The following is a 23,055-nucleotide window of genomic DNA, read 5'->3' as shown; positions in this document are numbered from 1 at the left end:
GTGAAGAAATTTGTCTCTATACCCTGATACAAATAGTGATACATGGATGTGATAAATACCTGGCAATTTAGTGTGGGGTTGTTGTATGGCCCCTTTTAATTATTTATTTGTTGATACGTTTTAAGTATCAGATCTGATTTTCCTTCAGAGTAAACTTGAGAACTCTGACCTCATTGCAGCATTTTTATGCAGGGGAATCTTAATTTTATTTGTTTCGTAGATATTAATAGCTTCTTACCCTCTCAAGAGTATTCCTGCTTTATTGTAGGTATTTCAAAACCATTTACCATTTGACAGAAGGCACATCTTTATTGCTGGTGTTGCTATAGAAGGAAACAAAGAAAGCCATATCCTATCTCTATCGGTATTGGTTCTCAGAAAAAAAAAGTTTCTCAACAGTTCTCAAGAGTTTCTGGGAAATCTTTTGCATTCTATTAAAGTACAAGAGTAGGGTGTCCATTTCCTCTTCACATATGACAGTAAACACCATAGAATGTTCCAAAACCAGTGCTCAGTATAATACAGTATGAAGTATTTCTTACTGAAGAAATTACTGAGAAAAATGGCTTTGATGGATATAGTTTAAATCTTTCAGAGATTAATCCACCAGGCAGATGTGCTGCATAAAATTTGTCACGATCAATTTGTATCAAAGATTCTATTGTTAGCATAAATAAAAATATGCATACTTGTACAAAACTCCTACTGTAGTATGCATAATTCCTGTGTGCTTTAGTTTCTTGAAATCTCTCTGAATCCCTCTGCTTGTCTGAAGGAACAAATTCGGTGGAGTGGTTACTCCACTCTAACAAATTATATAAAGTTTTAAATAATTTTTGATATCATCTTGATCCTCCAGTTTTTGTGCACTTACTTCTTTGTCACACTCTCACCTCTGTCCCCCTATGATAACACTGGCTTTTAAAAAATACGAAGCACTTGGGAAACGTTAAATCAAGAACAATTTGTCAGAGATGGTTCAGGTTACACAACACAACTATGCTGTTTGAAAACACTTCCAAAAACATAGCATTTGTGTAATGAAACCACATGGTGACAAAACCACTTATGCCTGTAACAGAATGGTAGGATAAACTGTCAGGAAAACTGTTAACAGACTTTCCAGGTGAGGATTTCTCAGTTCCAGCATAGAATCTCTGAAATGAGAAGGAGGAGAGTAATAATGCTGCCTGCTTCAAGAAAATAGTTTGTGTCTCTGTTTTGAGTCAGCCAAATTGATTTCTCCTTTTGGAACTATTCCATCTAATTAAGCATATAAAATGGATTTTGAGTCAAAGGATGAGACAAACACAAGCTGATGCCCATTAGTTAGGACAATAAGCCAGGACATAAGAGATCTAAGCCCTTTTTCTAAATTAGATGCTCTTTTGCCTTATTCTCTCCTTTAATTTTAAGGTAGGGACCTTCATTGACCTTCTGTGCTGTGTCTATGCCAAGTAAGACATTGTAAGGCTGACCCTTCTTTGCCTCTTCCTGTCCTGTCACCTCCAGGTGAGTTTGATATTCCTGTGCTGGATGCCTCAGAACGTCCCTGCCAAATCCGGAGCTCAGCTCTTAATGGTGCTCCGCTGCCTCCGACCCCTTCGAATTTTCAAACTGGTCCCTCAGATGAGGAAAGTGGTGCGAGAGCTGTTTAGTGGCTTCAAGGAAATTTTTTTGGTATGTACCAATTTTTTTTTCTTGTGAAAATTTATGAAGGATTAATAAGATAACATTTTGATATAAAATTCATGTTTTCTATTCTTTTCACCATTGTTGTCTGTTTACTTTTCATTGTGGTATCTCTGCATATGACCACACAAGAGGCTAAAAATTAGAATATAAGTAACTCATACTGAGTAAAGCTGTTGTAAAAATTCTTTAAAAAACTAATGATTATGACTATAAGGAACTAATGGCTATTTGTTTAGCATAGTTTTAGTCATAATTACATAGGAAGACTATTGAAAAAAATCTACCCCTTTTTGACAGTTCTGGCTAGTCAAGGAATATGAGAAGTAGTGTATGAAAACTCTGCAAGAACAAAAGTAAACCTGGTTTCTGCACTGCAGGTCTCTACCTTCAGGCTTTTTGAGAGGCAGCTGAAAACAATACAGCTGTTCATCACAGATCTGGATCTCATTTTTATGTCGTTATTATTACGATCACGGCCGTACACTTACAGTAATAAGAACAACAATGGAGTCTGTGATTGCTTGATCAGACATAATCTATTGTCTTGGGACCGTCTGTGGTATTGGTCAGCCTAATGAACAGCCATCTTATTCCTTAACAGAAGGCTTTATTAGGTCAGGTCATTATAAAACACTAAGCTACAAAATATTTGCAGATAGTGATAGAGCAAGGACAAAAAGTATAAAGCTAGTTGGCATTTCATAAATACTGTATTCTATTATAGATATTTACATCTTCATTTGTTCATGCTTATCGTTATTGGAGCTATCCTGGAATTAAATATCTAACAATGGCTTAATTAGATTAATTAGCCTGAATCAGCAAAACAGAAGCAGCACATATGCAAGTACTCAAACAGTTCCTTAAAAGTGAATGGCAATTCTTATGGATACAGAATTTAGCGAGATGGTACACTGAGTGCATAAAAGCTTTTATCCTTATCTGCAATTCTTAGATCCTATGTTAAAAATAAGACTAATATAACACAGTACCTGGTTACTGGACCAGAACCTAAAGAAACAAATGTCTGTCACCAAAGCCGTATCTCCAGGTTTATACCACAAAATGATCCTCTCCGCAGTTCACCAAGAGAGCTGATCCCCTTTTTCAAGTCTGCAGAAGAAGAGTTTAACAAGTCAAACTTCATCTTTGCAGGTTTCTATTCTTTTGCTGACGTTAATGCTTGTTTTCGCAAGCTTTGGAGTACAGCTGTTTGCTGGAAAACTGGCTAAATGCAACGACCCTCATATCATCTCTAGGGTAAGAACTGCTTTTCTGCTTCAAAATAATGGTATCTAGTGCCATTTTTGCCTGCTGGGGAAAGCAAGAGAGGCAATCAGAGGTATTGGGCACTTTCTTGTTCAGAAGCAGGATGATGGAGGGAAAAGTGATTAAGAGGTCAGCAAATGAGGGTAAGGATGTGTTTCTCTATAAAAACTAAAGCAGGTGCCAATACTGAGGACTGTCTTTTAAAAAGTTTTTAAATTAATGTCATGTTACCTTCAAAGGACTGGATGGCACATGGAATTAATAATGGAAAATAACCTTTGCATTCCTAGGTCCACAACTGAAAAACAGGTTAGACTGCTAGAGGTCCACATCAATGGGGATGCCATGTGGGTTGCATGGAGAAAGTTACCTGTGTTTCTTACTCCATTTGGAGAAATATCATGACCTAAAGAGAGCAGTGGTCTTTAGGACAGATGTAAAAGGCTATGTAGTCTTGCAAATTGAAAAGCACTGTCAGTCCTGAAGGAAAGGAGTATATGGAACACTTACTAAGATGCATTTTTCATTTGCATAAAGGTCCATGACTAACTATTAATCACAGACTAAAATAACCCTTCATTTCTTTGTATATTGATTTCCCATCATGGCAGATGTTCTGTTTATGCTGGCATGTTGGCATCTCTCACAGGCTTATGTTTAATCTCAGGCTGTGGTTTATTTCACTATAGGAGGATTGTCATGGCATCTTCAGAATAAATGTAAGTGTTTCCAAAAATCTCAATTTAAAGTTAAGACCTGGAGAGAAAAAGCCTGGATTTTGGGTGCCACGAGTCTGGTGAGTTGCTACACTTTGGCCTATGCTTCAAAAATGCAACTGTTGGTGTAGAAAAAATGGCTCAAATGTGATGACATTAAATCACTGATGGAGGGGTTTTATTGTAATTCAGGTGATACTAAGAGAAAAAATTCTGGCATATTTGGTAAAAAGCCAGATATATGAAATTTTCCAGACTTAGCCTCCATTTCATAAACCAGAAAGGAAGGAAAAAACCCTCTAGGTACTGAACCTATATAGGAATTAGATTAGATTTGGTTATTATTACAGTGGGAGTTATTTTCTTGAAAAGTATCATCACTTAGTTATTCTTTAGTATTATTATCAAGGCAACCTGAGAGCCATAAAGCAATAAAGGAACCTAAGAATAAATAGGAAAAGATGGGAAGGAAAGGAAATAGAAATCAACCTGCCTACAGCTACACATAAAAACAAATTATTATATCATGTCTAAAAACAGCCTTTCTCTTCTATGGCCATCTACCATGCCAGCCAGCAATTTCTTTCGTTTTCCCATGCAGGGAGTCCTTGTGGTCTATCTGGTGCAGAAGTGCAATAAAACTTATTTAAAAGCTAATGTATGCATTTTTTTAGTATTCTAATATGTTTAATATTTCCCAATACCTGAACAGGCAAAACTCACTCTTTTTGATTGTTTTTAGTTTTTATTTGGTTGGCATTTTGCAGAATCAGCTTAACAGCCACAATTATTTTAATTTGCCATGTGTGTGGATAAAGAATGTACCAGCAGTGGTAGATTGAAAGCCACCCTACACTAATGAAATAATGTGCTGTGATTTGAACAGTCAGTAAAACTCTGACATCTGCAGAAGTCTTTGTTTCTGTATGCTTCAGAGAAATTCTTCCCCAAGTAAGCAAATTCAATCCTGTTCAGCTTGGTCCAGAAATAAGCAAAAACTGTCTTAATCAGCATAACTGTAAACTTTGGGAAATGTTTTGTTATTGAAGAAAAATATTTTAACACAAAGGCATTTATACCACCTCTTGACTGTCAGGCCAAATTTTCAAGTGCCAGATGTCAGTGTAAGGACTGCATTAAAAAGAACTATACAACTGAGAACTCTCTTTTCACTGAATGGTTGGACTCAAGAAGCACCAAATACTTAATAACTCTTCTGGACTACAACTATTTACCTTATAAAGTATTGAAAAGTCATTGGGCTACTTGGATTATCTGGCTTGGATTGTAGAGAAAGAGCAACATGCTAACCTAGCCCAAAGAGAGCACTTTCAATGTTCAGCTGGAAACTTTCTCTTGAATCTCAACTGATAAAAAAGATCAGAGCACATGGTATAGGAAAGCCATGAAGATGTGTTGTCCTCTATATGCTATCAGGTCTTCATGATAATGAAATAGGGAACAGCATTTTCTTAACAATCTCACTGACCATGGAGTCTAAATCTTTTATGTGGGTTAGAGAATTATTTCCTGCAGGTAAATTTATTTTAGAATCTGGCCAATGCCATCAGATCAACATTTTTAATGAATGATGTATTTTTCTTATTTCATTGGCAAAAGCTTTAAAATGCAGCAACATACAGTCATAGAATGTTTTGGGTTGGAAAGAATCTTAATTTAGTTTCAAGCCCCCCCCCACCACCGTGAGCAGGGCCACCTCTCACTACACCAGGTTGCTCAAAGCCCCATCCAGCCCAGCCTTGAACAGGTTATAAGCTTTATTGATGTGAGTCGGATTCTGAATAACAAAATAAAACACACAGGGATCTAAAAAATTATGTTTCCAGATTTATTGCTGTTGCTATTGTTTTCTTATTCCTGATATGGAGCTTTGATATGTTTCAGAGGCTTTCACCCCAACTTTGGAAAGTATTTTAATGTTAAACTATGAAGAATCAAGGTAACAAATAGAACAACTTTACTGCTGGTTACACCTATTTGTGTACTGCATTTCAGGGCAAATCCTCGGAATTTCAATTTTGATAATGTGGGCAATGCAATGCTGGCACTATTTGAAGTTCTGTCCTTAAAAGGCTGGGTAGAAGTCAGAGATGTCATCATTCATCGTGTTGGGCCGGTAAGGAAACACATCAGACTCTTTGAATTCCACAAAAATAACTATGGGGGTTTTTTTAACTATTAATCTTATTTTTGTCTATTCAGATCCATGGAATCTACATCCATGTTTTTGTATTCCTTGGCTGCATGATTGGACTGACCCTTTTTGTTGGAGTTGTCATCGCTAATTTTAATGAAAACAAGGTACTAAATGAGGTGATTTATTCTGAGTGAGAGGATTTATTGAGTGTAGAACTGGCTCTGAGAAACCTGAAACTGATATTACACTGTCTACATTTCCTGGTAAGGCTGCCTTTAGTACTGGCTTCCCAATCTTACATTTTGCAAGACTGCAAATATGGCTTCAGATACACCTGATCCATACTTATTAGAAAATTGAAGCCTGTGATGACAGCAATCCATCACACACTCTATCAAAGCTGTTAGAGTTTATTTCTAGTGCAGCTGTGCTGCCAGATGGAGATTGAACATAAAGCACTATGTATTTACAGATGCTGCTTAAGTTTGATGTAGGTATACATGTGATGGCTGATAAAAAGATGTGTTATGCTTGCCTATGTTGCAGTGAAGGGGTCTCTTAAGAACCCTGCCATTGCAGTATTTCAGATCCAAAGTAAAGCTGTGTGGCTTTTTCCTGACAAACCACAGAGAATATTGTAAAAATAATTGCCCATCACTCAAATAAAAAGGTAGCTAGTGTTCTAGGCAAGTTCACATGGACTTTTTGGATTACCCTGAAAAGCAGAAAAACCTGACCTCAAGGGAATTGCTTCAGAGCAGCTCAGGTCTACACTTGTAAAAAGGTAGAATCCTCTGGATGGGACTGTTGCATGCACACTTCACAACCTTAATCTGAAGGGTTTTTCTGAGCTTCTTGTGGTGCCTCTGAGGCATAGAGACAAAATTATTAATTTTTTCCTCTTTCACTTCAAAGTCACAAAAATAATGAGATATGATATTTTTACCACTCGTGGCTCTGAAGGGAAAGGATGATTACGTGCTATGGGGCATGGAGATGTGTGGCAGCCTGGTGTGCTTGTTCTGGAGTTGGGTGCTGGCTCTGGCCCTGACCCAAGCCCGGTAGGAAACACAACCATTGAGTTTGTCCATCGGGGAAACCACTTAACTCCTTCCAGAAGGGAGCCAAGCAGCATGTTACTGTGCATTAATGTGGGCAAGCAAGGCATCATGAAGTGGGGTCAGTCATGTTTTGAACCAAATAAATAGCCTAAAACCTTTACTGTTCTGAAGGTATTTTTATGTTTGTATAACATTGGTGTAATTTTGATAAGATGAAGTGCTGTCCTTCCTGTTAAAATATATCTGTTCTAGAGAACAAGGAGCAATGTACAAATAATTTATTTTCTTATTAACTAAATTTTGACTGTGAATTCACAAAGCTGAAATTTCTGCAGTATGAGAACTCCACTGGATTTTTATAAATGCTTTTGCTTTTGTTAGTTTTTGTTCAGTCGTGCAATATTACTTTCCTTCAAATCTTTCAATACATGGATGAATACAGGAAGCTTTATGCTTTTTGTCCTTGCTCACTAGTAACAGTTCCCTGTAAATTACACTGAAAAGACACATCAGGCAATATTTCTATAGAATTCACATGATACTTGAAGTATAAATCTTTTATTTCTTCTGGTTCATCTTCTTCAGTTGTTTCTTAGTAACCTGCATGTAATGTTTGTTTTTCTTTCTTTTTCCTTGAGTACTCATTACTTTTTATGTATTTACCATAGAGAAAAGAAAATGTTTTCATATTTGAGTTTAAAAGATTAATGTTAGTTAAGTGGACAAGAGTTTCAGCCCAATTAATATTCAAGTAGAGTGAAGAAATGTCCAGAAACTAAAGAAAATATGTAGAGAGATGGCTGGCAACTAGCCCAGGAAGTAGAGAGCAAAACAATCCACAGTGTGAGGTTCAGTCACATTTTCTTAAAACTAGTTACTTGACCAAGGTATTAGTGTTTAAAATAGATATTTTCTTTAGAAAATTCACAGCTGATATACGGTTAGAACAGGAATTCTAACAGAAGTTCTCAATTACAGGAGTTGTTAATGAGGATCAGAGTTGGGCAATTACTGAACAAACTATTTTACATGAGAACAAACAATTTTCTAAAAATAAAAATTTATAATCATTTCAGATACACTCTAGTTTTTCATGTGAGTTGTTGTAACTGCAAGTGTGGAAATGCTGGACTGGGAAGTACCACATCAAGCTCAGGGCTTTGTCCTTGGTTGTCCCAGTGACAAAGCAATAGCCCAAATTATTCCAACCCCCAACCCCATTTCAGTCCCAAACTACTGCTTGTCACAGCTCCCAAGTGGAAGGAGTTCAGTCAGCAGTGAAGATGTGACTCAGGTATTAGCTATCGCTTTGAGCTGAAGTCCAAATGCAAGCACAGCTCCTCCAGCCCTAGACTTGCTCACAGTGCTCTGCTCTGTGGTTACTTTATGGTGATCCTGCTTGTGGAACTGGCGGTTTCTGAGCAGCAAAGTAATTTGGCACCACTAGATTTTACAAAAGTCCAGCTTTTTCTGACCTTTTGTCTTGTTTGCAGTGAAGACTCTCCAAGAATATAAACCAGACACATTCCTTGGGGTGAATGTGTTGCCTTTTAATCTAAGTGTTTCTGAATGGTGCTGTTTGGACCTGACAGGAGTAGTCAGCATCTTTACATCTTCACTTTGTCCGCATTATGTTGGAAGGTACCTCTTCCCAGGGTACCATCTAGGGACACAGCTCCATAAAGAGATCATGGTCACTAAGAGGGAGAAATCCTGACCTTATCAGTTGCACAGCCAGCCACAGTTCCAGCATCTACACAGGCCAGTGCCTAGGTAAGGGTGAAGATCATGCCAGCCCTCACCCAGCTCAGTGTGGCTCAGTGAGGAGCCAAGTGTCTGGGAGACAGGATTTTGACATTTACCTTGAAAATGTCTCCTTTGTGTTTGCAACTCTAGAATCCTTCTGTGAGATTTTACAGTTCTCTAAAATGATAAGGAACTAATTTTGTTTTGAAGGTCATCTTAGATAACATTCATTTCTGTTTGAAGTTTTCTATGTTATGTGAACATTTATACACATTACCAGCTACCACCATGCACTCTTTGTTCTTCCTCCGTGGAGAGCTCTTGTAGATTCATAGCATACTATTATTTTATTTCAATTACAGTCCAAGCAGAAGAGCTGTGGAGACCAGCAGTGGTCTCCTGGAGGGTTTTTTCCCTGAAGAAACTAGTGGCACTAGTAAGCCACAGGATTTTCTACTGCAAAGTCCAGACAAAATCCACCACTCTTCTTCCTGACAAATGGTGTTCAGTCAAATGGAAGACCTCCTGCAGTGTTTCATTGCCCACACGGGGCTGCTGCTACAAAGAGCAGCAACTGTGCCTGCTGAGTTGAGTCCCAGAAACTCACAGCTAATGCACCCAGAAATCCTCTTGAGTAACAGCTGATACTTCAGACTCCTTTCCCCAAGCAGTGTGTTATTTAAGGGAAGTTGTGTATGTAACTTTATTTCAGGCACCAAAGAAAATATTGTTTTCATGTTGCAGTGCTGTTAAGTGACAAAAGCTTTATATGTTTCTCTTTGTTTATTAAGGGGACAGCTTTACTGACTGTAGATCAGAGACGATGGGAAGATCTGAAAAGCAGACTGAAGATAGCACAACCTCTTCATCTCCCACCTCGTCCGGGTATCAAAGATATTTTGATTTTATTCATGTTGAGCTGTAGTGTTCGTAATTCCCCAGGAGTCTGCAATTCAAATTAAAACTGTAATTGTGAGGCCACTAGGAGGTTGTGCATAAGTTAATGGGGAAACAGGCTCCAACTACAGATCTCTCCATAAGGCTATTAAAATCAACCCTAAAAAGGTTGTGCTTCGATGGTTTTAGGATAAGCCTTAATGAAAAATTTATTTTCTAAATGAAAAATATTTGCAGTTGGCTGTAATGATATGAATGGAATGTATTAACCTGACAGCAGTTGAATGATGCATTTGCCCTAAAAGTACTAAAGCTTTCATGCAACACTGGTGTTCAGTATGTGAAACTATATGTTCTGAAGCCCTATTTGATATGGAAAATTGTGGCAGAAAATTAGAAACTTATTTTGAAAATAGGAAAGGATTATTTTGCCTCTAATGAATATTGAAAATATGTCAAGAAATAGAGGAGGATGGCTGTGTATTTAACTCTCCTCCTCAAATTCTTTCTTTTTCAGATAACGATGGCTTTAGAGCAAAGATGTATGATATAACTCAGCATCCATTTTTTAAGAGGACTATTGCTGTACTTGTTCTGGCCCAGTCTGTGTTGTTATCAGTTAAGGTAATTGTGTGTCTTTTAAGCACTTCATTACAGTAGTACAGCATGTGTTTGCACATTTCCTAACACCAATTAATGATCAGTTGAGTCATTAGTGTGAAGAATGCAAGGAAATGTGATTTCTAGATACAGCAATCAGTTGGCATAGATCACTGTAGATTAATTGTAACTTGTGAAGCTCAGTCAGTTTCTGCCTTTTTGTAGTCTGGTCCACTGTCTATAACTTCTAGTTAAGGTATAAATCTGAGAGAGAAGAGTACACCAAAATGCCATTCCTTTCTGAGTATATTTTAAAGGGAAATTCAGTCATTGACAAAACCCTTAAGAAAAGTTAAGGCAATGAAGAGGCAGTTATTCTGTTTAACAGCTATTCTTCTATTAATGGATTATGCTTGCTTTTCAGTGGGATGCTGCAGATCCAGTAACTGTGCCTTTAGCAACAATGTCTGTTGTTTTCACCTTCATTTTTGTCCTTGAGGTAAAGTAATATATTTTTTGACTTCTTGAGATTAAGACTTGTATCTATATATTTCATTTTGTCTTTAGGGATGTTTTTCGTTCTTTGCTAGGGTGTTTATTTCTGAATGTGTACATTCAGGGTTCTCCATATCACATGTCTTTAAACATGTATTGTAAGAAGAAACTTTTAATGTGTTATAGTCATACTTCTCTACAACCTTGAGCTTTATGTCTTTTTATATATATTCAAGGATGAGTATTTAAGTGTGCTTTGGTGAACACAGTGAACTCTTTTCTTGTAGAACATGTCGTATTACATTCCCTCCTACAACAAAAGGTCTGTGTTGCCTCACAGAAGTTCTGCTTCATCCGTTTATGTTTTACCCGGTGTGTTAATTCCTGCTATTCTGTACCTGTGACAAAATCAAACCTCTCTCAGCTTTGTTTTGTTTTAAATACTATACTTCGTTTTAATATCTTTTTTATAAGCTGCACCTCAGCTCCAGTATTGTCTATCTTTTGCTGCACAAGTCTGGCTCCAGTGTGGTAGCAGTTCTCTATCTATGAGAATATTGTTTTTACAAACTCTGCAAGATGTATTTACCCTGTTTCCATGAGACTGGAATCTAATGATTTGAACACATTTTGGAAAACACATACTTTTTAAATGTATAAGGATTTCCATTTTAAGATTAAAGATGTTTCCTCTGTGGTTAGGATGGTACTCATGGTACTCTTTAAAGTTTTTGGTCGACTACTTTTCTTGTCAGTCCCCTCTGAATAGCTGATACTGACCACTATCAGAAACAGGATAGTAGATTACATTTCCCGCTGCTCTAATCCAATCTGACAGTTCCTATGTTCCATTGATAGGTTTTGCCAGTAGTGATGAATAAAAAATGAAGTGAATACCTTGTAGCAGCTGTAGCTAGAGTATGTCCATGTTGTTGCTTCTTTTTTTCTCTACCCAGGAGAAATCAGTATGTCTGGAGAGGCTGAGCAAACACAGAAAAGTTTTATTTGTGTCATACACGGGCAGGTTTTAATTTGTCTAGTAACTATGTCTTTGGAAATACTTTTTCTCTTATACTGCCAGAGGAAACAAATACACTTGTAGAATTTCAAAGGAACTTCGTCAGAGCCAGGAAAAATTTTGTTGACTGTCTCAACAGGCAAGTTGTCACACTGTGAGTGCACACAATTTATGGAGAGAGGAAGCAGCTTCCTGCTCAAGATGGCCCTTACTGCAGCATGGTCTGGTCACAGAGTCTGCTTTCTGCATAGCTGATGGCCCTGTGTCTAATCTAACAACTCCTGATTCAGCCCTAAACCTCTACTGCTCACATCATATATATGTGGTATAGAAAATAGGAAGAATTTGTAGATCTCACTTTTGTTACCACACTGATGATGACAGAGTAAAGGGAGATGTGATTTTTTTATTTCCATGGTGTGGTATTCAGTTCAGGATCATGGACACCTGAAGCTAGGTGTTTAAATTCTGTATGTGAGGTAGGTGTTTAAGCTGTTACTGTGATTGAGGGAGATGAAGGGTGAGATTCAGTCACCTCCACTAACCACTCCAGAAGGACAGGGATGTTTACACGTCTTATGTCATCACTCCCAGACCCATCGATCCATCTTCAATTCTCTAGGGCATCTCAGGTAACTGAAGGCAGGATACCTTAGTAACTCAAATGGTTATTAGAGATTCAGAGACCATATTGTTCACTTTGTAGTCAGGCTTCAGAAAACATTATAAGGCAGAAAGCTTATTGGAAAATCAGCTCCTTACATCAAGCTAGTGTCCTCTTATATTTGGTTTTGTTTTCAGACATGTTAAATGGCAGGGTTGCAAGGTGAGATAGAAAAAATAACATAATGTATGCCTGACATTTATAGCCTTTATACAGTAACTCATAACTTGCTCTGAGATTTAATGCAACTTGTGTAGGTGTTCCCTCTATATGCATCACTCTACTTTGGTATCCATTACCTGATATGACTATTTCTGTAACTATTAGTATTTATTCTTGAGCTTCTCGTCTGCATTCCTGTTACTTAAATTGGAAATGTCAAGCACTTTGGAAGCTGTCTTTTACCAGGTACACTGTCAAATATACTGCCATTACTGTTCTTAGATTTTTTCTCTTTCATGCTGCTGAGTACAGAGTATTCCTTAAAGTAAGAAATATTTGTAATATAGGAAAGCTTTTTAATACATTTGATATTTAGGTGCTGCAGAACACAATTATATTCCTGAGTTCAGACCTGCTTATGTGATTTTAGTGTGCTTACAGACAGTTAGCTAGATAGGATACTGCTACCTTTTTGGTTACGTGTTATTGACATGACTTGTTTAACTTCAAGCTATTTTAACCCCGCATTCACCTCAGCAATCTATACATTTAGCATTCAGTCTGAGGTGCTTAGCTGCACTCCTGTCTTTGATACTTGATGAAGGCAGGGAGACAATTCAGAATGCTGTTCATCCTTTGGTCTTGGTCATCTGTGTACCAATTTTCCTCCACCTAAGTGAAGCTATTCATATGGGAATATTTTGCTGAGGTGAAACCCACCCCTTGTTCTTTGAAACTATTTCATAAAACAGACCAAATCAAACATTTTGGGGAACAGAAGAGGATCTCATGGCAATGAATAATCATTTCTTCATTACAAGTAAGAAATTCTTTTATCTATAGGTCACAATGAAGATTATTGCCATGTCACCTTCTGGCTTCTGGCAAAGCAGAAGAAACCGGTATGACCTCTTGGTGACATCTCTTGGAGTTATATGGGTCATACTTCATTTTGCCTTACTGGTAAGATATACAAAATGCAATTCCAGTGATTAAAATTATTTTATCTTGAGGCTCCAGCAGAAGGATTGCTGCTATATATCCAGATAAATCTTTAGCGTTTAATAAGGCTGAAATACATCTGAAAGAAACTAAACTTGATGCTAAGAAGACTGATTGTCTTGTACAATCATGTAGTGCAAAATTGTCTTACTGATGCAAGCTAGAATCTGTAAATGTAGTAGGAAACAAACCTTTAGGAGGAATGTAAGTGAGAAAGGAAAGAAGACTGAGGAGAGTGAGAGCTCTTGCTAACAAAGGTCTTATGAGCATGAAGGAAGAAAGAGGCAAGGTACAGAATACAGACAGGACCAGAGAACTGGAAGAAGGCATAGGTTCAAAACTGCTGAACAGTACAAACCCTCCCAAGCCCAAAAGTGATTCTGTACCACTGGTTTTGGATAAGGGGCAGTGTTTAATTCAAGAAGACATGAAGGAGAGAGGGGAGGAAATCATCTCTCCCTTCATTTCACACCAATTTTTTTAATTTAACTACACTCCTGGTTTCTTTACTTACAGGGGAAGGAGAAGGGATGGTTGATACTTGCTATCAGCCACAAGTTGTCAAAGTCACAACCCGATAATGTCTGCAGGATTGTCTCGTGTCTGCCCCATGTTCTATTTGAAGAAAAACCTGTTTCATGTGACTAGTCATTTTGCCCTGACATTCACAGTTTCTCCCTGCTACTAAGTTTCTGTAATCCAGCAGCTTCCTGGACAAGTACACTGGGCCTAATGGTCATAATTAATAGAGAACTGAAGGCTGTTTGCTTGATGTGTGGGGAGGTTGAGTTTGTGTTCTTTATATTGTTGCTAAATAGTTTATGATTTACTTAATATGGGGACTGCCCTACATTACTAAAAAATCAATTATCATGATCTGTTCAAGAGATTCCTGGGGGACCATGTTTTAAGTCTTTTGTATTTGTGTTCCAGAATGCATACACATACATGATGGGGGCATGTGTAATTGTCTTCAGGTTTTTCTCCATTTGTGGGAAGCATGTAAGTATAAATTAGCAACTACAATTTCTGCAGTGCTCATGTATAGATTAAAGGAGTAGATGCTGTGCATCTCTCATGCAAATTCTGTAAGACTGTGTTTCCTAGGCAAAAAAAAAAAAAAATCCAAACAGCAGTCTGCAACTTTACATGCTGTATTTTAAATGTCAGGATTTTAGATTGGATAATGGGGCTATGGTTACTGGAAAAGTGGAATTTTTTTTCAGAAAACAAAGTGCAGCTGCTATACCACAGCTTTTAAAAATGCTCTCTGCAACTCTGAACATACACTGTGCTACTTTCAGCCCTTTCCATTTCAGTGAGGCATGCTCTTTAATTATTTTCACTGTGAAACTGTTGTAGTGGTGGCCGAATGCATCATCTTATTATGACAGTGCTCTCTTTAAAAAGTTTCTTTTTTCCAGAGTGCAGGTCTGTGTCTTTTATTTAACAAGTGGTGACACTTCTTTATACTATCCAAATATTTTCTGTGAAGTCTGACTTATTAAAGTAAATGTGATGAAAAAACTGCTGTACTCGGTTGCCAGGGTTAAGAACAGTAAGTCAAAGGGTTTGTTCAGTAAAGATAAAAATTTTCTTTAAATCTTTTTAAAGAAAAGATTACACTACACAGAGCCTGTTGAGCCTTGGAAGTCAAATGAAAAATCCTTGCTTCTCCTGTGCAGCCAAACCAATCATTGCCTTCAAAGCTTTCTGATTGATTCTAAAGTTTTTTTTCAATGTTTTAACCTAGTCATTTGTACTTTTATGTTACCAGCTGTATCAGTTTCACTAATTTACCCATCCTGATGCAACGGTCTAAATGCTGATTAAAGGTCAGCAGGAATTTGGCATGATTATAAAGAAAAATAACACACTCAGTCCCATTAAAGGGAATTTTTTATCCTATCCGAAGTATTTTTATGTGTTATGACAATCTAGGGCAATAAATTTATCAATAATAAAATGTAAAATATACCTGCATGGAAAAGAAATATCTATTATCAAGGCCCACAGCCTATGACATTTTCAAAATTATGCTCTCATTTTGTGTTCTTTGGCCAACTTTGCAGAATCACAGACTCACAGAGTGGTTTGGGTTGGAAGGGACCCTAAAGATCATCTCATTCCAATCCCCCTGCCATGGGCAGAGACACCTGCTACTAGAACAAGTTACTCAAAACCCCATTCAACCTGTCCTTGAGCACTTCCAGGGATGGGGCGTTCACAACTTCTTTAGGGAACTTGTTCCAGTGCCTCAACACCCTCACAATGAAGAATTTCTTCCCAATACCAAATCTAAACCTCACCTTCTTTAGCCTCTTAAAGCCACTTGCCCTTGTTCTGTCACTACATGCTCTTGTAAAAATCCCTCTCCACCTCTCTTACCATCCCCATTTAGGTACTGGAAGGCTTCTGGAAGGTGTCCCTGGTCTGTCACAAACTCCCATGAGAAATTACTGAGCTTAGAGAAGCTGTACTGATCTTAAGGAAATCCCTTTCTCTATACATGAAAGTATTCCTTTTGGTAGACTGCAGTATCTGTGGTTTCTGTCTAACAGGATCACTTTCAGATAAACCAAAATAGTTTACTGCACCACTGTTCATGCAGTGCCAATGCTGATACTTCAGGAGAATACTGATCCTAGAATATTATAGGTAAACTTATGCTGTACCATCACTGTAATATCCTACACTGAACTATCCTAGTGTACTTTTTGAGGAGCAACATCTTGATCTTGATTTCCTTGTAAATGAGGAAGATATGCTGATGTCATTAACAGGTAAAAAGCACACACAGTTCAAATCACATTCATAATGTACCATTTTACTGAGCTCATCCATTAATTAATGTGGCTAAAGGATTTGTTGTCAAAATGGCAAGTCCAAGAACTCATGTTTATGTTTTATCATTGCTTTCCTGAATGCTGTCATGGATTGTTTTTTCTCTGTCTTTCCAGGTAACACTAAAAATGCTTCTCCTGACTGTGGTTGTCAGCATGTACAAGAGTTTCTTCATCATAGTGGGCATGTTCTTACTGCTTCTTTGCTATGCTTTTGCTGGAGTGGTGTTATTTGGTACAGTGAAATACGGAGAGAACATTAACAGGTACAGTATGGAATTCCCACCTCACAGGGATGTTCTTTAAACAGCCTGAAGAAATCAAATTCTGCTAGTGAAGTTTATCTGTGGTAAAAAACAGACAGATCTGCAGGTCTGGCTGAAGAGCTGTAAACAGAATTTCTGATAGGAGACACTGAGCCATCTTTCCAGTCCTTGTGCATTGGACTAAATGACACCTGATCCAACCCAGAGCAGACTGAGAGCTGTGCTTCATTATGCCAGCTGAAATATGCTTCAAAGCAGTACTGTGCTAGCCCACAAGATGATGAAACACAGCATACCTACTGTATCTTACTGGCATCACCCAGGAACAGGATCCATCCACCAGACTGATACAGAAAGAGGCAGTTGTTTGAACTGGTTGTTAGCAGGAGATTTCCCAGTCATCGTCAGGCTTACAAAAGAAAATGGAGACAGGAAATGGCCTTGAGTTTTCTTTAGTTCTCTGATAAAATAAGCTAAAATACTTGGACATCTGTCTGAGCTAGAGTTCAGTTATTGTATCTTAAGTCATTAAATAAATAATTCAATGGGCTCATTCAAATAATACTGTAATCCTTTTTACTTTAAAATAGAAGAACAATAGAAAGTGGAAATCTTTTTTCTTGCCAATGTTTTAATTCTGGGAAGTTAAATGATCTCTCACTCTCAATCTTTCTCTCTCCCTCTTTAAAACAGACATGCAAATTTTTCATCAGCTGGCAAGGCTATTACTGTACTCTTCAGAATAGTTACTGGAGAAGACTGGAACAAAATTATGCACGACTGCATGGTAATTACAATGCTGCCAGAGATAAGTAGACAAGAAATGAGAGATACCCTTCCATCTCAAACTGCTTTCAGTATTTTAGCTTTGTACAAGGAATGTTGAGCTTGCTTTTATCTCTTCAAGAAAATACTGTTCACTAAACCTCAGAATGATTCACAAATTGTAGTTCCAGTCTCATATTCACAGTATTTCATGGAGCTAGGCCATTACATGATGTAAAACCAAAAATAAACAGATGATTTCAAAATCAGAAATGCAGTAACTCACTTTTTCACTATTATCTCTGCTCTTACTGGGGCAGGGTGTCTTTTCAGATTTACCTTGTCTTTGATTCCTGCACTTTGGCTTATTCCATGTGAATGATAGTCTTGATGACCTCAAAATTCCTCTTAGAATCATTATATTTTGCCCAAGTAAATGTTTGTCTGTGCTTTACATTGCAAGGAAGATCATATGCCTTGCTTTTTAAAATTAATGAGCAGGGAAGAAATGTTTTGAAAATCACTGTGCTTCAAAGCACCAGCTTATTCCTGTACAGTGGCATAATGCACAATGTTCCCTCTGTGTGGTAGTAAGATCTATACCTCAGCCTTTTTTTGTCATGCCTCTCTCTCTTTCCTGGCTTCTGTCTGTCTACTAAAGAAAGAAAAACAACCTGCCCACAATAATACCCACAGTACCATTTCCTAATTGGGAAGCATTCAAGAAATATTATTATTATTATTATTATTATTATTATTATTATTATTATTATTATTATTATTATTATTATTATTATTATTATTATTATTTTACTTTGTTTTCTTTTGTTTTGAAGGTTCAGCCTCCATTTTGTACACCAGATAACAGCACCTACTGGAAAACAGACTGTGGAAATTATGCTGGTGCCCTTATGTATTTCTGCTCTTTCTATGTCATCATTGCATACATCATGTTAAATTTGCTTGTTGGTAAGTGAAAATAGACAATAATAACAGCAAGGTCCATCTTGGCATGTTGTATGTTAGGCGTGAGTCTGTTGTGCTGTTCAGGTATGAGGCTAGCTTCTACCTTCAATGTTACCTTGCATGCATATAATGATTTTGATACTTCTTTGGCATGGGAATGCTAAACCTCAGGAAGTTTGGGAATGAAAGCTTTTGGAACAAGGAGATATTTTCTATTTGTAGAGTAGAGTTGCCCTCCAGAACAGTTTTCTAAGCTTTTATTTCTTCAGTTAACTTTTGTTCGAATATCATTGGAATTAACTTAATTGATCTTAGATGTTAGATTAGTCATTTTACCAGCATTTAAGATACAATTTTTAAAAAGCATGTTGATATTGGTGTGGCAAGACGGTATAATATGCATTCAAAATCCTTGTCTTAGCATACAGGCATTTGTTAATGTGGAGTTTGAACAACAGAATTAGATGTTACAATATAACTACAGGCTGTCTTTAGGGTGTATTTCCTCTTGTGGTTTTCAGCTATCATTGTGGAGAATTTCTCATTGTTTTACTCTACTGAAGAAGATCAGCTTTTAAGTTACAATGACCTAAGGCATTTTCAAATTATATGGAACATGGTTGATGACAAAAGAGAGGTAAGAAATAATAATTTTTTTGTAATAAGAGATACAGTAAACTTCCAGTTTTTTCTTGAAAAGTAATGTGAGGGGGGTAAAGTGTGACAAAATTTTCTGAGCAGTTACTGTTCAAATTTGAGATGTGAGCATGATCTAATGTTGTTCATGGCCCTTCAGATATTAACCTGTATTCTGTGAAGTGCTTATAATAGCAGTTTTGCAAACAAACATACCTATTCATAGGATCAATATAATAGCATCTTTCCTCCCAGCTCCCTGAGAGTTGTTCCCTTGGAAGTCTACAAATTCATATCCATTTTTTGTGCCGGATCTTCAGAAGATCTTTGCTGGGATTTCAGCACTGCAAAATTCTTAGAGGGAGGCTAATCAAGTATGGGCTGGGTGAGATGAAGTGAACTCTAAACTGTCTGCATAGGCAGGCCCAGAGGGTGAGGGTCGGCAGGACAGGTTCTCGTTGGAGGCCAGGAACTCGGTGTGTGCCCCAGGGGTCAATACTGGCTCCAGTCCTGTTCAATGTCCTCATTAATGACACAGACAGAGTGGCAGAGGACACCCCCAGCACATTTGCTGGTGACACCAAGATGGGCAGAGTGGCAGATATGCCACAGAGTCATGCTGCCATCCAGAGGGACCCTCACAGGCTGGAGAAATGGGCTCACAGAAGCCTCATGAAGTTCAGCAAGGAGAACTACAAAGTCTTATACTTGGAGAAAAATAAGCCAAGGCACAGTACGTGCTGAGGCCATCCAGCTGGAAAGTAACTTGGCAGTAAAAGACCTGGGGGCCCCAAGTTGAACATGAGCCACCATTGCCCTTTTAGAAAAGAGGGCTAGTGGTATCCTGGGCAGCATTAGACAGGGTATTGCCAGCAGGCTAAGGCAGAGAGGATCCTTTTGCTTTGCTCAGCACTGGTGAGGCCACAGCTGGAATTCTGGTTTGGTTCTGGGCTCTTCTGTACACAGAGACATGGAGATACTGGAGAGAGTCCAGCAAAGGGACACAATGATGAAGAGACTGGAGCAGTCTCCTGAGAGGAAGGACTGAGAAAACTGGCACTGTTCAGCCTGAAGAAGGCTCAGGGGAATCCCATCCATGTATATAAATACCTGCAGGGAGGGTGCAAAGAGGACAGAGCCAGGCTCTGCTCAGTGCTGCCCAGTGACAGGGCTGGAGGCAATGAGCACAACCTGAAACACAAGAGTTACCTCTCAACATGAGAGAACTGTTTGTCACTGTGATAATGACTGAGCACGGGCACAGGTTTTCCCAGGAAGTTTGTGGAGCCTCCATCCTTGGAGATATTCAAAAGCCATCTGGACCTGATCCTGGGAAACTGGCTTGGGGAGACCCTGATTAAGCAGAGGGGTGAGACAAGGTGAGGTCCAGAGTTTCCTTCCAACCTCAGCCATTCTGTGATTCTGAAATGAGAATGACATCTGGGAGACTGAGCTGCTCAGATGCCCACACAAATTAAATCATCATCTGAATGATTCATGACATCACTGAGATTTGAATGCAAACAGCATTATGGTGAAAGTAGTTGGTTGTCTGTAGTTGGCACATGACTATGCTGGAGAGGGAAGTTGCAGTCTGTACTCATGAGGGAAAAAAGTTCTGAATCCATGGTGCCCAACATTGACAAAATCTCTCTGATGTGGATATTTGAAGATTGTGAATACCACAGTTTCAGAGAAAAGTACACCCAGTCTTAATTTTGTAACAACAGATAGGAGTTGTTGTCACCAAAAGTGCAGGATGTGCTGCCTCTTAGAGCAGATAAAAAGCCAGTAAACTCTCAACATTCTCTTGCTCATTCAAAGATGCACACAGAAGGGCACAGGTTTACAACAAATTATAGACATGGCTATGAGTGTTTAAACTACAGTTTAATTTCCATTATACAAAGGTGGCTCTTGGGGAGTATGATTCTAATTACAGATGAATGCAAAAGGGGAAACTAAATCCCCAAGCAATTTTGAAAAATTCTGCCAAAATTAACGGCATAGATTCTCATTGTATGTGAGTCAAATAATCACAAAGACTTCTGTGAATTTACTGGAGAACTGGCTGAATGTGCCCATTCTTCAGCAATGTGTTCACAGTGACTCAAATATGCTAGGAGAAGTAGTTTTTCTCTCAGTGATCAAGTTGAATGTCTGAGTTGGTTGTTAGATCACAGTAATAATTTACCATCAATTATGCAATTTAACACAGGGTGTTATCCCTACCTTCCGAGTCAAATTCCTGCTGAGGCTTCTGCGAGGCAGGCTGGAGGTGGATCTTGACAAGGACAAGCTGCTGTTCAAGCACATGTGCTATGAAATGGAGCGGCTCCACAATGGTGGCGATGTCACTTTTCATGACGTGCTCAGGTACACTGAGATTTTCTCCACATTTTTAGAACAGGTGTAACAGCCAGTGTTTCTTTCCAGGCTATGAGGTAGCCATTAGGCTCAGGAGAAGGCAAGACTGGTAGCCACAGAGGCACTGTAATATTAAATGTTTTACAAAAATTAGGTTTCCCCTTTTTTTCCTACAAAAATATTAATGATGGCAAATGCAGGTCCTAGGGAATCAGCTCTAAGCTATTTTAACATTTTCATTGCAGGAGGTTTGTCACAAACTATAATCACATGTTCTTGTATCCCAACTAATTAAATGTACCTTCAAGTGTAGCAACATGACAGTGAGCCTGATGAGAAGTAAAATAGAAATGGGAACATTATCCAAGTGTTAACACTTAGCAGGGGGGGAAAACCCAAACCACCACAAATGCTCTAATTGCTTACAGTTCAGCAGTTCACCTGTATTGGATAGCTGGATGTAGGTGATAAGGTCTTTGTTTTGAGCGCAGTAAGTCTCTTCTAGAATCATCTTGGCAATATTTTCAGCTTCAAATGTGAATTTACTGTGCACACCTGAATTATGTATTTTCACACTAAGGTCTTAAGTATGAGCTTTGATTCTCTAAAAAATGCAAAGACACCAGAATTTAAAAATAAATAAATTGTGTTTCTTCCAGCATGCTTTCATACAGGTCTGTTGATATCAGAAAAAGTCTTCAACTGGAAGAGCTGCTTGCCAGGGAGCAACTGGAATATACCATAGAAGAGGAGGTGGCCAAACAAACCATACGAATGTGGCTGAAAAAGTGCTTAAAGCGAATCAGAGCAGTAAGTCAAGCTAAAGCAGTTCTAAATGGTTGCATAAATTGAACTGCTCAGCAATGCTGGAATCTGTGTTCCTATGCTTCATTTACTTTGGAGTCATGATAACACTTATTTGAAGTATGTAGCAGTTGCTAACTGAGCAAAAAAAAGTTTGTTACAGCCCTACAAAAATAGAGCTATTTATTACAGCTCTTCAGTGCTACAAAATTAAGCATCTTTTGAAGGCAAAAACTGTCTTCCTGTCCAAACTTTATCTGTCTTTTCAATACAACAGAAAGGTGCATATGCAGAGACCAATGTCAAAGGAATAAAGAAAAAAATAATTTAATTAAATGTAACTTCATAGGCCTAATCCTTCCTCATATAATGTAATTGTATAATTTCCTTGCCTCTGCTGGCAGATGAGAAACCTGTAGATGACTCTCCAGATGGAGCTTGTATTAAAATAAATCATTTGAGTGAGCCATTACAGTTACTGTGTGTGCACATGAGCAGTGTGTCTACATGGAAAGCAGGTTTATGGACCAAGTCACAACCTGGTTGTATTGATGACCAATTTTTCAGTTACTATGAGTCTGACCCCAGGTTTTATTTTTATAAAACATTATTTCTTGTAATAGGAGATGTTCCATAGTGATCTGTCATGTCATCTGTCTTCTGTTTGTAAATTTATACAAATACTTAGCTGGACATTTTGAATATCATGTACATTCCAGCTGAAACATCAGTGTTCAATGATAGATAGTTTCATTTTGATTTCATCTCTGTGATAATAATGGCAGTAAATTTAATCTCAGCTCTCAGTTCTGGGCTTCTTCAACTCTGTTGTTCATTTCATTATGATATTGAACTACACTACGTTAAAGTAAATATGCTATTCATTTCACTCTAATAATATGGTTCAGATCATTTAGCATTCTAT

The 23,055-nt window shown here is 38.0% G+C and overlaps 1 protein-coding gene across 12 annotated transcripts in view; it reads left to right on the top strand.

Annotated features, from left to right (window-relative positions):
* Positions 1–23,055, top strand: part of NALCN (sodium leak channel, non-selective) — a 228,977-nt gene that overhangs the window by 200,825 nt on the left and 5,097 nt on the right. For all 12 annotated transcript variants that reach the window (XM_030276727.4, XM_030276696.4, XM_030276731.4 and 9 more), the window contains 16 exons: positions 1,513–1,680; positions 2,851–2,955; positions 3,654–3,760; positions 5,697–5,817; positions 5,904–6,002; positions 9,437–9,530; positions 10,060–10,166; positions 10,567–10,641; positions 13,325–13,444; positions 14,417–14,485; positions 16,444–16,592; positions 17,286–17,379; positions 18,194–18,326; positions 18,845–18,960; positions 21,178–21,335; positions 21,986–22,136. In XM_030276727.4, the coding sequence (XP_030132587.1) occupies positions 1,513–1,680; positions 2,851–2,955; positions 3,654–3,760; positions 5,697–5,817; positions 5,904–6,002; positions 9,437–9,530; positions 10,060–10,166; positions 10,567–10,641; positions 13,325–13,444; positions 14,417–14,485; positions 16,444–16,592; positions 17,286–17,379; positions 18,194–18,326; positions 18,845–18,960; positions 21,178–21,335; positions 21,986–22,136 (1,866 nt within the window). The remainder of the gene's footprint in view (positions 1–1,512; positions 1,681–2,850; positions 2,956–3,653; positions 3,761–5,696; positions 5,818–5,903; positions 6,003–9,436; positions 9,531–10,059; positions 10,167–10,566; positions 10,642–13,324; positions 13,445–14,416; positions 14,486–16,443; positions 16,593–17,285; positions 17,380–18,193; positions 18,327–18,844; positions 18,961–21,177; positions 21,336–21,985; positions 22,137–23,055) is intronic.

The sequence above is a fragment of the Taeniopygia guttata genome, chromosome 1 (assembly GCF_048771995.1).
Source record: "Taeniopygia guttata chromosome 1, bTaeGut7.mat, whole genome shotgun sequence".
NCBI lineage: Eukaryota > Metazoa > Chordata > Aves > Passeriformes > Estrildidae > Taeniopygia > Taeniopygia guttata.
This window is presented reverse-complemented; position numbering and strand designations above follow the sequence as displayed.